The 12,538-nt window shown below is 40.8% G+C and overlaps 1 protein-coding gene across 1 annotated transcript in view; it reads right to left on the bottom strand.

The window, feature by feature from the left end:
- Positions 1-6,189: 6,189 nt before the first annotated feature.
- The window catches only part of LOC115121794 (neural proliferation differentiation and control protein 1-like), a 33,843-nt gene continuing 27,494 nt past the window's right edge, over positions 6,190-12,538 (bottom strand). Inside the window, exons 3-9 of the mRNA XM_029650933.2 lie at positions 9,776-9,877; positions 9,410-9,616; positions 8,214-8,280; positions 7,756-7,840; positions 7,062-7,141; positions 6,828-6,927; positions 6,190-6,660 (exon numbers count right to left, since the gene is read on the bottom strand). Of these exons, the coding sequence (XP_029506793.1) occupies positions 6,580-6,660; positions 6,828-6,927; positions 7,062-7,141; positions 7,756-7,840; positions 8,214-8,280; positions 9,410-9,616; positions 9,776-9,877 (722 nt within the window). The 3' untranslated portion in view covers positions 6,190-6,579. The remainder of the gene's footprint in view (positions 6,661-6,827; positions 6,928-7,061; positions 7,142-7,755; positions 7,841-8,213; positions 8,281-9,409; positions 9,617-9,775; positions 9,878-12,538) is intronic.

Below are 12,538 nucleotides of genomic sequence, written 5' to 3'. Positions count from 1 at the left end.
ATGCTGCACACCCATCACAAATGGTTGCTACCAGACTCTTATTGTGATTGCTAAATACTGCACAATTTAAATACTTGCCCCCCCAATCCCCCCTTCCCCTGAACACATGTAAATATTGGACATTAAATTGTGCCTTCCTGTATTATACTTGTGCTAAACAGTTTATTCTATTCTACTGAGCCATTTACTTTATGTCGTGTTGATATATTTGATTATTTCTTAATGTTGTTGCTTTGTCCAGAATCATTTAGTTGGGCGGTGTATACCATGTGTATTCCGTACATACGACTAATAAAACTTGTAACACACAAACAGAAAGGTTAAGGAGGGAGGAGAGCAAAAATGACTCCAGTCCAGTCCACCAAAGACACTTGAGAAATGTCATAGAAAGTGTGATTCAAAAGGCGATGAAAGTTGAAAACGAATGAAACGGTCTTTTATTTGGTGTTGGTGTGTGATGCGGAACCGACAACACAGCACGTCATAGAGAGCTGGATAACAGAGTCAGGAATGGATATTTCCAGTACCTACTCCAAGCCCCCTCCCCCACACACCTCCCCATTAAGGATCGACTAATAAAACTGATCCCCAGCACCCGCTCCAGCCACTCCTATAGCTTAATTTACCCATTCTGTGCAGTCCATTTCAGGGTCAAAAGTCATGTAAAGAGTAACATCCTTTCGAGAGAGAGGGAGATAAGAGAGTGAAATCCTTTAGAGAGAGAAAGAGAGAGAGACAGAGCGACAAAAATGTGCATGGTCATTTTGCACATCTCACTTGAGTTAACAACATTTAGTTCAGATGGCCTGCATGTGCAAATATATAACAGAGAACACTCACTCTTTGTATGGTCATTTTGCAACACCAGAGTTGGAACTGAGAGGGATATATCTTCTTTTTACATTTTATTTCACTATGCAAGTCAGTTAAGAACACATTTTTTTTTTACAATGACGGCCTAGGAACAGTGGGTGCCTTGCTCAGGGACAGAACGACAGTTTTTTCCTTGGCAGCTCGGGGATTCGATCTAGCAACCTTTCAGTTACTGTCCCAACGTTCTAACCACTAGGCTTCCTGCCGCCCCAAACAGAGGATAAAACAGAGACAATACTAAATAGTGATATTTACCATACATCCACCACAAATCCTATAGATATTCAAGTGCATATATATCACTTTAAATGTCTCCTTCAGTTACAGGATCCTTACACATATGAGACTGAATCAAAGTCAAACATGTTGGAATCACACCATTTTCGTGGGCATAAAATAGTACTTTAAAGATTATATCACAGTATATCATGACAGTGTCCCCTTGCGTTCCTCTCGCTCCTTAACCCAATACCAAGCACATTTCATGAAAACCCCTTTATATGTACCTATAATGAACTGGGTTTAGCTACTAGCTATGCATGACAAATACAGTAAGGGACTGTTTTTTATTATATATTATAAAAACTGCACATCTCTGTGTTCTGTATGCAATCTATACATGTTTGCTCATTGTACCATTCAAACAGAGGCTTTGGGAGATCACTACACAAAATAATGAGCTTTACAAAGGCAAGCAAAGGAAACATTGATTCTAAGAGGGGGGGTAATAATATCTAGTTGACACAAAAGGGGCTATATAGTGCACTACTTTTGACCAGGACCCATAGGGCTTTAGTCAAAAGTAGTGCACTATATAGGGTGCCATTTGGGACATACATTGAGTTTTACACATGGCTGTAGTTCCCATAGAAGTCCACAATGGCTGTGAGTGATCCAGAGTTTGTCAATCAACATCCCTCTTCATTTTCTTAATTTTTTAATTTTTTATTCTTCTACAGATGTTGGATCTTAACTTGATTACTCTTGTTGCGGAACATTTTCCCGATTCAGTAATTCAAATGAGCCTTGTGATTGGCTAAAAATGAGCAGTAATTTCTCTCTCCATTCGTGAACAGTCGAGTTATTGGGATCAGAGCTCACTATCTTCAACAAAATTTCTCTCCAGCTCGCTTAAATGCTATAGGCCTTGGTCCTGTCACTGCAACATTCAAATATACAAAAATGTATCTGAAATTCAACCATATACATCAACAACTTTTGTTTTATATAGCTTAACACAAGATAGTTATTGATCTCCACTAGGGTACGACATACAAGTGTCTAGTGTATCCTAAGGTTACAAATAAACAAGGGGTGCAACTTTGGTTTTAGAAGTGGGGGGGACATAATTATTCTTATGATATATATTTTTTATCCAGTCGGATAAACACTCCGAACAGGATACCCGACGACGGCTCGGAGGTGTCCGCATGGTCCTAAAGCCCACCGTTGCCTCGTTTTTGGTGGGAGGGGGCATGTTCCCCAGTGAAAGTTGCACCCCTGGAATAAACTATCCAAATTGAGTTCAATTGTGGTCTAGTGGTTAGTGCCACTGCCTTCAGCTTGCACATATAGGCCTACCGTGTTGGAGTGCGTTCGATTCTAGCCCAATCTCCAGATTGCCTTGATGCATTTCGCTACACTCGCATTAACATCTGCTAACCATGTGTATGTGACAAATAAAATTTGATTTGATGTAGTTAGACATTACAAATATGGACAGTCCAGGGTAATTTCTTGATTAGAAATTACCATACCAGACACTTTCGGATAACAAAAATAGTAAAGATATAAAATAACCATAATACACCAACATTAGTTTCCATTCATACAAAGTGTTGGGGGAATTACCACAGTAGATTTGCCATAATAAACGAGGGAATACTTTATTTCTATTGTACAGAATTGGTTGTAAAATAGATAAATCACCCGTAGTCTGTTCAAAAAGGACTAAATTGTTCCGATGACAATACCAACCAGAGGGCGAACATATCTCGAAAGACTTTCGTTGAAAGCAGGACTAAGGTAGAGAGGAAGAGGTGACGTGAGAGGGCTCACTCTCGCAAAAATAAGCCCAAAGCGTTTCTATGGGCTTTAATATGCAGACCTAAGCTTGTCGTCTGCCTTTGGGACGACTCCCATTGTTAGGGCGGAGACATGAGCATCTCGTCATTGTATACAGATCTCTGACTAAGGTAACACCGCCATCATCTTTTTGCGGGCCTTCGAGGTAATGGTTGGAATTGAGATCAGCTGTGTGGGTAAATTTGGCGCATATTGATAGTTTAACGAGACCTGTAGCCGTGTTCACATTGGCAGTTTGACATTACTCAAATCCTATTTATTTGCATTTTCAATTCGATCTGTTATTTCCCCTGCTGTCTGCACAGCCAAAAAAACCACATGGAATCTGATATTTCAAACCGCCATGTGACTTGTGTCTGAACGGTCAAATCTGATTTATTTGCCCTCAAGTGGTTTTTAGACTGTTATTTGGCATATCTTATTGCTTGCTAGCTACTCTGTTGACAGTTTGACAATAACATGTGGTAGCTACCTAGCTTGTTCATTGTTTACAAACAAACTAGTGAATATGCTAGAAAGCTAAACAGCTACCTAGCTAGCTAGTTGACTGCTGTGGCTAGCCAAAAAGGACTCGTTTTGAAAGTTGGATCATCTTGTCCTTTGAGGCTTTAAAAGTGTTCTTACCCTAATGATTTTAAACATTCAAAGCAACTGGGACACGTCCATGGAAGGCATTGTTGTCACCTTAGCTTGCTACATAACGTCTGAGTGATAGGAAGCACAAGCACCACCACCAATCAGCCTACACCACTGTGCACACACACACACCTGTCATTACTATGACAACTAGCATAGCCTTGTCAGCAAATGACTGCTGTCTGAACACACACAATCCGGTCACCTTTAGCTTGCTGTCTGGACAGTCAGTAGCCCAAAACAGATGTGATAACCCAAACTGATTTGCGCATTAAGGCCTGCAGTGTGAACAAGGCTTTAGTTGGCGATAATCTAGTGCCATCAATGGTTGCAATAGGCCCTTTGTTATTTGATTATATTTCTATAGGCTACATTTTGTAGGCTAGCCGTTAGCCAATCAATAGTACCTAAATAAAAGGTGTAAAAACCGATAATCTACTGTTTGTGTTTCCCTGGCTAAATTGTTGAGCTGATTTGGAGCATCAATTGATTGACAGATGTAGGCCTACTGTAGAACGATAAACTTTCCTCCAGTGTGTATGCTCACCCATGTATTTTTAGTTAGGCTATGTATAATTTGCAGCGGTGGGTAGAGTACTGAAAATCTGTATTTAAGCACAAGTACTGTTACTTAGATGAATGAATTACAAAGTAAAATTTGCCTTCTTGAGAAACTACTCATGAATGAGTAAAAAAGTATCCGGTCAGAAAACATTCATTTCTAATTAAAGCCTGCCAGCACCATCTTGCAGACGTCCCCCAGCACAGGTACTCTCCAATGAAGACTAACATCAAACAAAGTCGGTAGGCTGTATAGTTTCAATTAGGGTCATGCAATGTTGACTTAATATCTAGCAATGTGCACAATTTCATAAAAAGGTATGTGGTACTCGAGGCATTGGAATAATTGTACAATTTCAATAGCATTAATGACAATCACAATATCATTTCAAGTACATGTGAATATGCATACAAAAATATTTACACCAAGTGTGATGTTCAATTTCTCACTCAGAATGGACAGGTGTTACAACAGTAAAACAATCAATTCCCGAAATGTCATTATCAAATCGTGTTACTAGTATGCAAATCAGACACATTTTACTATTGAATTAAATTGATGTCAAAAGTCTTTTTTTTTGTTGCATTTTAGCTAATCCTAACATTTTTTACTAATCATAACTTATTCCTCCTAACCTGTTATGAAATGTTTTATATTTTTGACAAAAGCTTTATCCCTTCTAGACAAAACAGTATTTATACTCCATCCCTTCCGAACCTGTCCTTTCCACTTTCAAGAGTATTTTCTTTTCTTGGCTGGCTCATTCTCCTATCGCCTCGGTACTGCCGCTACAAGCTATAAATAAAAAGACAATCTATATGATTTCTATAGGGCACAAAAAGCTTACGGAGATGATACACTGACTGTATGAAAGAGGTGCTTATAGGCATTTTCATAAAAACAGAATGACACACACACACAAACAGGGAGAATAATGTGTGGGAGGATGCTGCGGTGGACTGACCTGTTGATCTTGCTAATGTTAGCTAGCTACATCGTTGACGCTGCATCTAGTTTAGACAGCTTGTCTTGTAATGGCAACCTAATGTGATAGCTATACTGAGCGAAAATATGAACACAACATGTATACTGTTGGTCTCATGTTTCATGAGCTGAAATAAATGATCCCAGACATTTTCCAGACAGACAAAAAAAGTCTTAATCTACATTTTTTTCCCACAAATGTATTTACATCCCTGTTAGTGATAATAATCCATCCACCTGACAGGTGTGTCTTTACCAACAAGCTGATTAAACAGCATGATCATTACACAGGTGCACCTTGTGCTGGGGACAATAAAAGGCCACTAAAATGTGCAGTTGTGTCACACAACACAATGCCACAGATGTCTCAAGTTTTGAGGGGGTGTGCTGACTGCAGGAATGTCTTCCAGAGGTCATATGGGGAGCTAAAAACATGAGATTAAACTTTTTCTGTCACAGTCTGGGTCAGCCAAAGCTAGCTAGTTCATTTCTATATTTCTAATATATTAGCTAATTAGAAATGACTTATCTTACTTCAGAAATATATAATATTACAAAGGCAGAAGGTAATTAAAGTGCAACTTACCTCTGATCGAGTCTGGCTAAGAACCCAAGAACAAAAATATGAAGACGTGCGCTTCCCTTCGAGAGCCGTGGTGGAGATAAAACTGGGTTTGATGGACAACTTTGAGAGACAATGGACTTAAGAGTTTTGATGACAACCTATTTTGAATACATTTCATTGGTCAAGTGGTTGTGAAACGTTCATACAGACGTATAGTATCGAGTCATGTAAAAAATGTCATCCGACAGCGACAATATTATATTAAAAATCTATGTAACTAAAGTAATTTGGTCAAATGTAATGGAGTAAAAAATAAGTTACTTCCTCCAGAAATTACTTGAGTAAGAGTAAATGTACAGCCCACAGAGATTAACTAGAAATGTACTAGTTTCTCAAAGGACATTACTGGACCAGATTCAAACCCATGCCTACTCTAGCATATGTTTACCGTTGTCAGCGGCTGTACCCACTGGACCACACAGGCTCTGTGATAACCACCAATTTATTTTGCTTATTGTTTGCCTTGAACATATAATACAACAATTAGTCAGTGGACCTACAGTCTAAATTATTGTATAGCCTACAAAACACTGCTTCCAGCTGCCCCCTGGTATTGATTCTCAATATTAAATAGACATTCAATTCCTCCTGCTGCAGATAATTTTCCTTCTGCAACAAAATGCATCAAATTAAGATCCAACATCTGTATAAGCCTGTCCAGTTTTGAGAGAACAACCTGATTGGAGAGTTAAGCTGGTCTTTTCCAGAGTAAAGAAATTGCGTGTGTGTGTGTGTGTGTAGGTTTGTATTGTGTTTTAATTGGGTGTATGTTTCTGTGTGTGTGGTGTCTGCGTGTTCCAGCATGCATTAAAGCCTATGGAATTCCCTTGGGATTCCCTTGGTAGTGTAGGGTAGAGTCGTCAAACAAAGGATTTTTCACTTCCATCTCTCCAGTCTGCAATGACATAAAAGCCAAACAAACACAGTCATCAGCAATATGAATATTGTGTGTAAACAAGGACAGAATTTGTGTGAATATATTATGTGTTTGTGCCTGAGTGTGTGTGTGTGTGCATGTCTGAGTGCGAGTGCATGTGTGTGTGTGTGTCCTAGCACACCCACCGGTGCAAGGCCAGGGCACTCGTACACAGTGAAGTCTCCGCCCACTTCTTCCTCATCTGATGTGACTTCTGAGTCAGTGACTTTCGTCTCCGATTTATGTCTGAAAAACAACAGAATGCACCAAGATGAATATGTGTGTGTGTATTCATATTTGAATGAAACTGAATTGTCGGACAGGTAGGGAGAGAGAAAGGACGCAAGACCGAAAAGGGCAAGAGGAGGAGTAGAACTCACTTTTCCATGGAGAGCATCTGCTGTTTCTGATGCTGGTAGTGGTACATCTGAGCACTCTGTGCCAACTTCTTATCCCCCGACTGAGGAGAAAAGGGAGAAGGAGAGGAGAGACCCATGAAAACCACCCTCAGCGGGGAGGAAAAGCAAAGAAGAGGCAAAGCCTGAAAATCAGATGCTTACGTCACAGACATCCTGTGGTCAAATCACATTGACAGAAGGAAATTAATCATACAAAAAAATAGTCTAGTCCCTTATTTACACATGTGTAGGTACGGTATCCCGGACATAGATTAGGCTAATCCTGGTCTAAAATGCATGTTCAAAATAGGGATCTTATATTCAAAGTGCTTCTTCATCCAGGACTAAGATTAAAGACAAACTTCAGCCATTTTTGAACGTTTCCTGTTGAAAAACAATATCCCCTGTATAAATACAGTAATGTACACACACTTATGGGTACACAAATATGTTTTGAGAAAAACTTTGTTTTGGGACACAATTGCAAACTTCAAGAGTTGGCCATTCAAGGAGCTGGTCTGATGGGTTTACTCTGATGTCATCAGCCTCCCCACTTGATTGTGGAAACAACAGAGGACCAAAGAGAACAGGGTCTAATCTGGGTAATATGGAAAAGACTCCTAACGTATTTAGCTGAGGGGGATGTATTGTGCCCCATGCGGAACAATGCACTTACTGAAGTCCTGTTGGCTGTTCCATTTCCATTGCTTCCAAATACAGGGTAATCTACCTTCTGGGCCAGACGTGATTCCTTCTGCAACCTGTAGGGGGCAACATTATTCTGAGCCATTAGAGACTAGGGAGACTGGAGCAGGAACAGTAGGTAAAATAAAATTAAAATAAAATCTGCATTTTGGACACTTCCCAATAGCGCGATATTCCCTATATAGTGCACTACTTTGACCAAAGCTTTATGGACCCTGGTCCAAAGTGCACCATAGGCAGTAGCGTGCCATTTGGGATGCATCATAACAGTGCAGTGCTTAAATTGATCCTTTATAAAATGTGTTGGAAAATGATTTAACATGCTCTAACAAAAACACTTGACAGTAAAACAATAGAAGGGAGTCTAGCACATCTAAGTTGTCAAATTAAATAATAACATATTGATATTGTTACTGTCTGATGTCTTACCTTACCCAGCAAACTGTAGCCAAGATCAGGGCCACAGTGCCAAAGATGATACACACAGAGATCATAACTGCAGAGGTCGAAACAAACAGAGAAGAGGATAGAGTGAAGACAAGATACCCATAAAAGGAGGAGAAATTATGAAATTGTGTGTGACTGCAGATGGAATCTAACCACTTTCAAATCTATTCCCTTCGGAAAGTATTCAGACCCCTTCACTTTTTCCACATTTTGTAATGTTACAGCCTTATTAAAAAATACCTACTTATTTTTTCCCCCTTATCTACACACAATAGCCCATAATTGCAATTGCCTGTGGTAAATTCAATTGATTGGACATGATTTGGAAAGGCACACACCTGTCTATATAAGGTCCCACAGTTGACAGTGCATGTCAGAGCAAAAACCAAGCCATGAGGTGGAAGGAATTGTCCGTTGAGCTCAGACAGGATTGTGTCGAGGCACAGATCTGGGGAAGGGTACCAAAACATTTCTGCAGCATTGAAGGTCCCCAAGAACACAGTGGCCTCCATCATTCTTAAATGGAAGAAGTTTCGAACCACCAAGACTCTTCCTAGAGCTAGCCGTCCGGCCAAACTGAGCAATTGGGGGAGAAGGACTACGGTTATGGAGGTGACCAAGAACCCAATGGTCACTCTGACAAAGCTCCAGAGTTCCTCTGTGGAGATGGGAGAACCTTCCAGAAGGACAACCATCTCTGCAGCACTCCACCAATCAGGCCTTTAGTGGCCAGACGGAAGCCACGGCACATGTCAGCCCCATGACATCTCCTTTTGGAGTTTGCCAAAAGGCACCTAAAGGACTCAGACCATGAGAAACAAGATTCTCTGGTCTAATGAAACCAAGATTGAACTCTTTGGACTGAATACCAAGCGTCACGTCTGGAGAAAACCCGGCACCACTTATCACCCTATGGTGCAGCATGGTGGTGGCAGCATCATGCTGTGGGGATGTTTTTCAGCGGCAGGGAATGGGAGACTAGTCAGGATCGAGGGAAAGATGAAAGGGGCAAAGTACAGAGAGATTTTTGATGAAAACCTGCTCCAGAGCGCTCAAGACCTCAGACTGGGGCAAAGGTTCACCTTCCAACAGGACAACAACCCTAAGCACACTTAGTAGAGCTGGCCTGGTCTTACGCCATAAACGTGTCACTACTTTCAACTAATAAAGACACTTACTGACAAGGAGACTGTCCTTGGAGGGGAATGGGATGGCTATGGGGCCTCCAGGTCCCCCCGGTCCCACCCTCTCCAGAGCCCCAGTGGCAGGCTGCGGGGTCCGGGTAGAGGGGTGGGCGGTAGTGGGCTGCTCCACAGAAGGTTGGGCCTTGCCTCTCTGTCTGGGAAACTTTGTCTGAGTCATAGGAACTGCCTTGGAGGGGGTGTCTGGGAGAGAGAGAGAGAGAATAAGAGAGCGGAAGAGAGAGACAGACATTGTTATTATTGTGGTGTAGATAACGTTTTATATATAGCGACACACATCTATGGAAAAGTAACTGAAACGTAATAAAATTCATAGAAATGCATACAGAATGTAAGGCTCACCTGATTGTTTTGATTGTTTGACCTCTGACACTTCCTGTTTGGCAATGACTGAGTGAAGGAAGTCAATCTCTTCATCTAGATCAGAGAAGGCTGTCACTTGACCTGAGGAGAAAGACATTGGCAGATTTAAGAATGAGTCCATATGCACATCATGCCTTTGTTCAGGATATCTTATTATATGTATATTGTGCTTCTACATTTTGTGAGTTTTGTATTTGTGTTTATTAAGGATCCCCATTAGTTCTTGCAAAGGCAGCAGCTACTCATCCTGGGGTCCAACAACATTAAGGCAGTTAAACACAATTAAAAACATTACATGACATTCATAACGATTTTAACAACACATTAAGTGTGTGCCCTCAGGCCACTACTCTACTACCACACAATACAAGATCCATGTGCACATGTGTATAGAGGGAGTGTGTTATCATGTGTCTGTGTATGCGTGTGTCTGTGCCTGAGTGTGTGTCTATTCACAGTCCCCGCTGTTCCATAAGGTATATTTTTATATATTTTTAAAATCTGATTCTACTGCTTGGTCTGCTTAGTCTACTCTGGAATTTGGGATTGTGAAGAGACCTCTGGTGGCATGTCTTGTGGGGTATGCATGGGTGTCCGAGCTGTGTTTTAGTAGTTTAAACAGACAGCTCGGTGCATTCAGCATGTCAATACTTCTTACAAAAATAAGTAGTGATGAAGTCAATCTCTCCTCTACTTTGAGAACAGGAGAGATTGACATGCATCTTATTAATGTTAGCTCTCCATGTACATTTAAGGGCCAGCTGTGCTGCCTTGTTCTGAGACAATTGTAAAGTCCCTCTTTGTGGCACCTGAACAGACAACTGGACAGTAGTCCGGGTGCAACAAAACTAGGGCTTGTAGGACCTTGATAGTGTTGTTAAGAAGGCAGAGCAGTGCTTTATTATTGACAGACTTATCCCCATATTAGCTAGTGTTGCATCAATATGTTTTGACCATGACAGTTTACAACCCAGGGTTACTGCAAGTAGTTTAGTCACCTCAAATGGCTCCACTTCCACATTATTCATTACAAGATTTAGCTGAGATTTAGAATTTAGTGAATGATTTGTCCCAAATACAATACTACGTTTTTGAAATAATTAGGACTAACTTATTTCTTGCCACCCACTCTGAAACTAACTGCCGCTCTTTGTCACTCGCTTTAGTAGCTGAAGTGTATAGTGTTGAGTCATCCGCATACATAGACACACTGGCTTTCGAGTGGTATGTCATTGGTAAAGATTGAAAAAAAAGTAAAGGGCCTAGACAGCTGCCCTGGGGAATTAATTATTCTACCTGGATTATGTTGGAGAGGCTTCAATTAAAGAACACCCCCTGTGTTCTGTTAGACAGGTACCTCTATCTACAATATAGCGGGGGATGTAAGGCCACAACACGCAAGTTTTTTCAGCAGCAGACTATGATCGATAATGTCAAAAGCCACACTGAAGTCTAACAAAACAGCTCACACAATCTTTTATCGTCAATTTCTCTCAGCCAATCATCAGTCATTTGTGTGTGCCATGCATGTTGAATGCCTTTCCCTAGAAGCGTGCTGAAAGTCTGTTGTCAATTTGTTTACTGTAAAATAACATTGAATCTGGTTCAACAGAATTCTTTCCAAAAGTTTACTAAGGGTTGGTAACAGGATGATCGGTCTGCTATTTGAGCCAGTAAAGGGGGCTTTACTATTCTTGGTTAGCGGAATGACTTTTGCTTCACTCCAGGCCTGAGGGCACACACTTTCTTGTAGGCTTAGAATGAAGATATGGCAAATAGGAGTGGCAATATCGTCTGCTATTATCCTCAGAAATGTTCCATCCAAGTTGTCACCCAGGTGGCTTGTCATTGTTGATAAACAAAAATATATTTTCACCTCTTCCACACTCACTTTTCGGAATTCAAAGTTACAATGCTTGTCTTTCATAATTTAGTCAGTTAGTGTTTACCTATTTAGTAGTGTTTGTTGCTGGCATTTCATGCCTAAATTTGCTAATCTTGCAGATGAAAAAAATCATTAAAGTAGTTGGCAATATCAGTGGGTTTTGTGATGAATGAGTCACCTGATTCAATTTTAATTTTAATTTTTACCTTTATTTAACCAGGTAGGCAAATTGAGAACAAGTTCTCATTTACAATTGCGACCTGGCCAAGATAAAGCAAAGCAGTTTATCAGATACAACGACACAGAGTTACACATGGAGTAAAACAAACATACAGTCAATAATACAGTATAAACAAGTCTATATACAATGGATGAATGATGGAGGGGAGTTTGCCTTTTTGCCCAAAAATTTAATTTAAGGTGGTAACCATATAACAGAACAGAGTGTGGGCGTGAAAGAGTAAGCATTAGAAGAAACAGGACATCCTGTTGTGTGACTGCAAGTGGATGAAGCAACCCATGAGAGAGCCAGAGAGCCAGTGAGTGTGTGCGCGTGTGTATAAATGTGTTTGTGTGTGTGTGATAGAGAGTGTGCCGGTGTGTTGTTTGTTTGGGCAACAGTGAAAGAGAGACAAAGCCAGGGTGTTGTTTAACAGCTCTTTTGGCCAGACAGTAGGCCACATTCCAGGACTAGGCCACAGTTCTCCCTGGTTACCGGTATACATAGTGTGTGTGTGGCCAGGGGTTGAAGCACCGCAGGGGGCTTGTGCAATCACCCCGCCCCTCTGTCTCGGCCCTGCTCCCTCTCACACACACACAAGTCTCTAAATCTCACTCAGCTGAGTGCTAATGGTGAT

Source organism: Oncorhynchus nerka, linkage group LG4 (assembly GCF_034236695.1).
Source record: "Oncorhynchus nerka isolate Pitt River linkage group LG4, Oner_Uvic_2.0, whole genome shotgun sequence".
In the NCBI taxonomy this organism is placed as follows: Eukaryota; Metazoa; Chordata; class Actinopteri; order Salmoniformes; family Salmonidae; genus Oncorhynchus; species Oncorhynchus nerka.
This window is presented reverse-complemented; position numbering and strand designations above follow the sequence as displayed.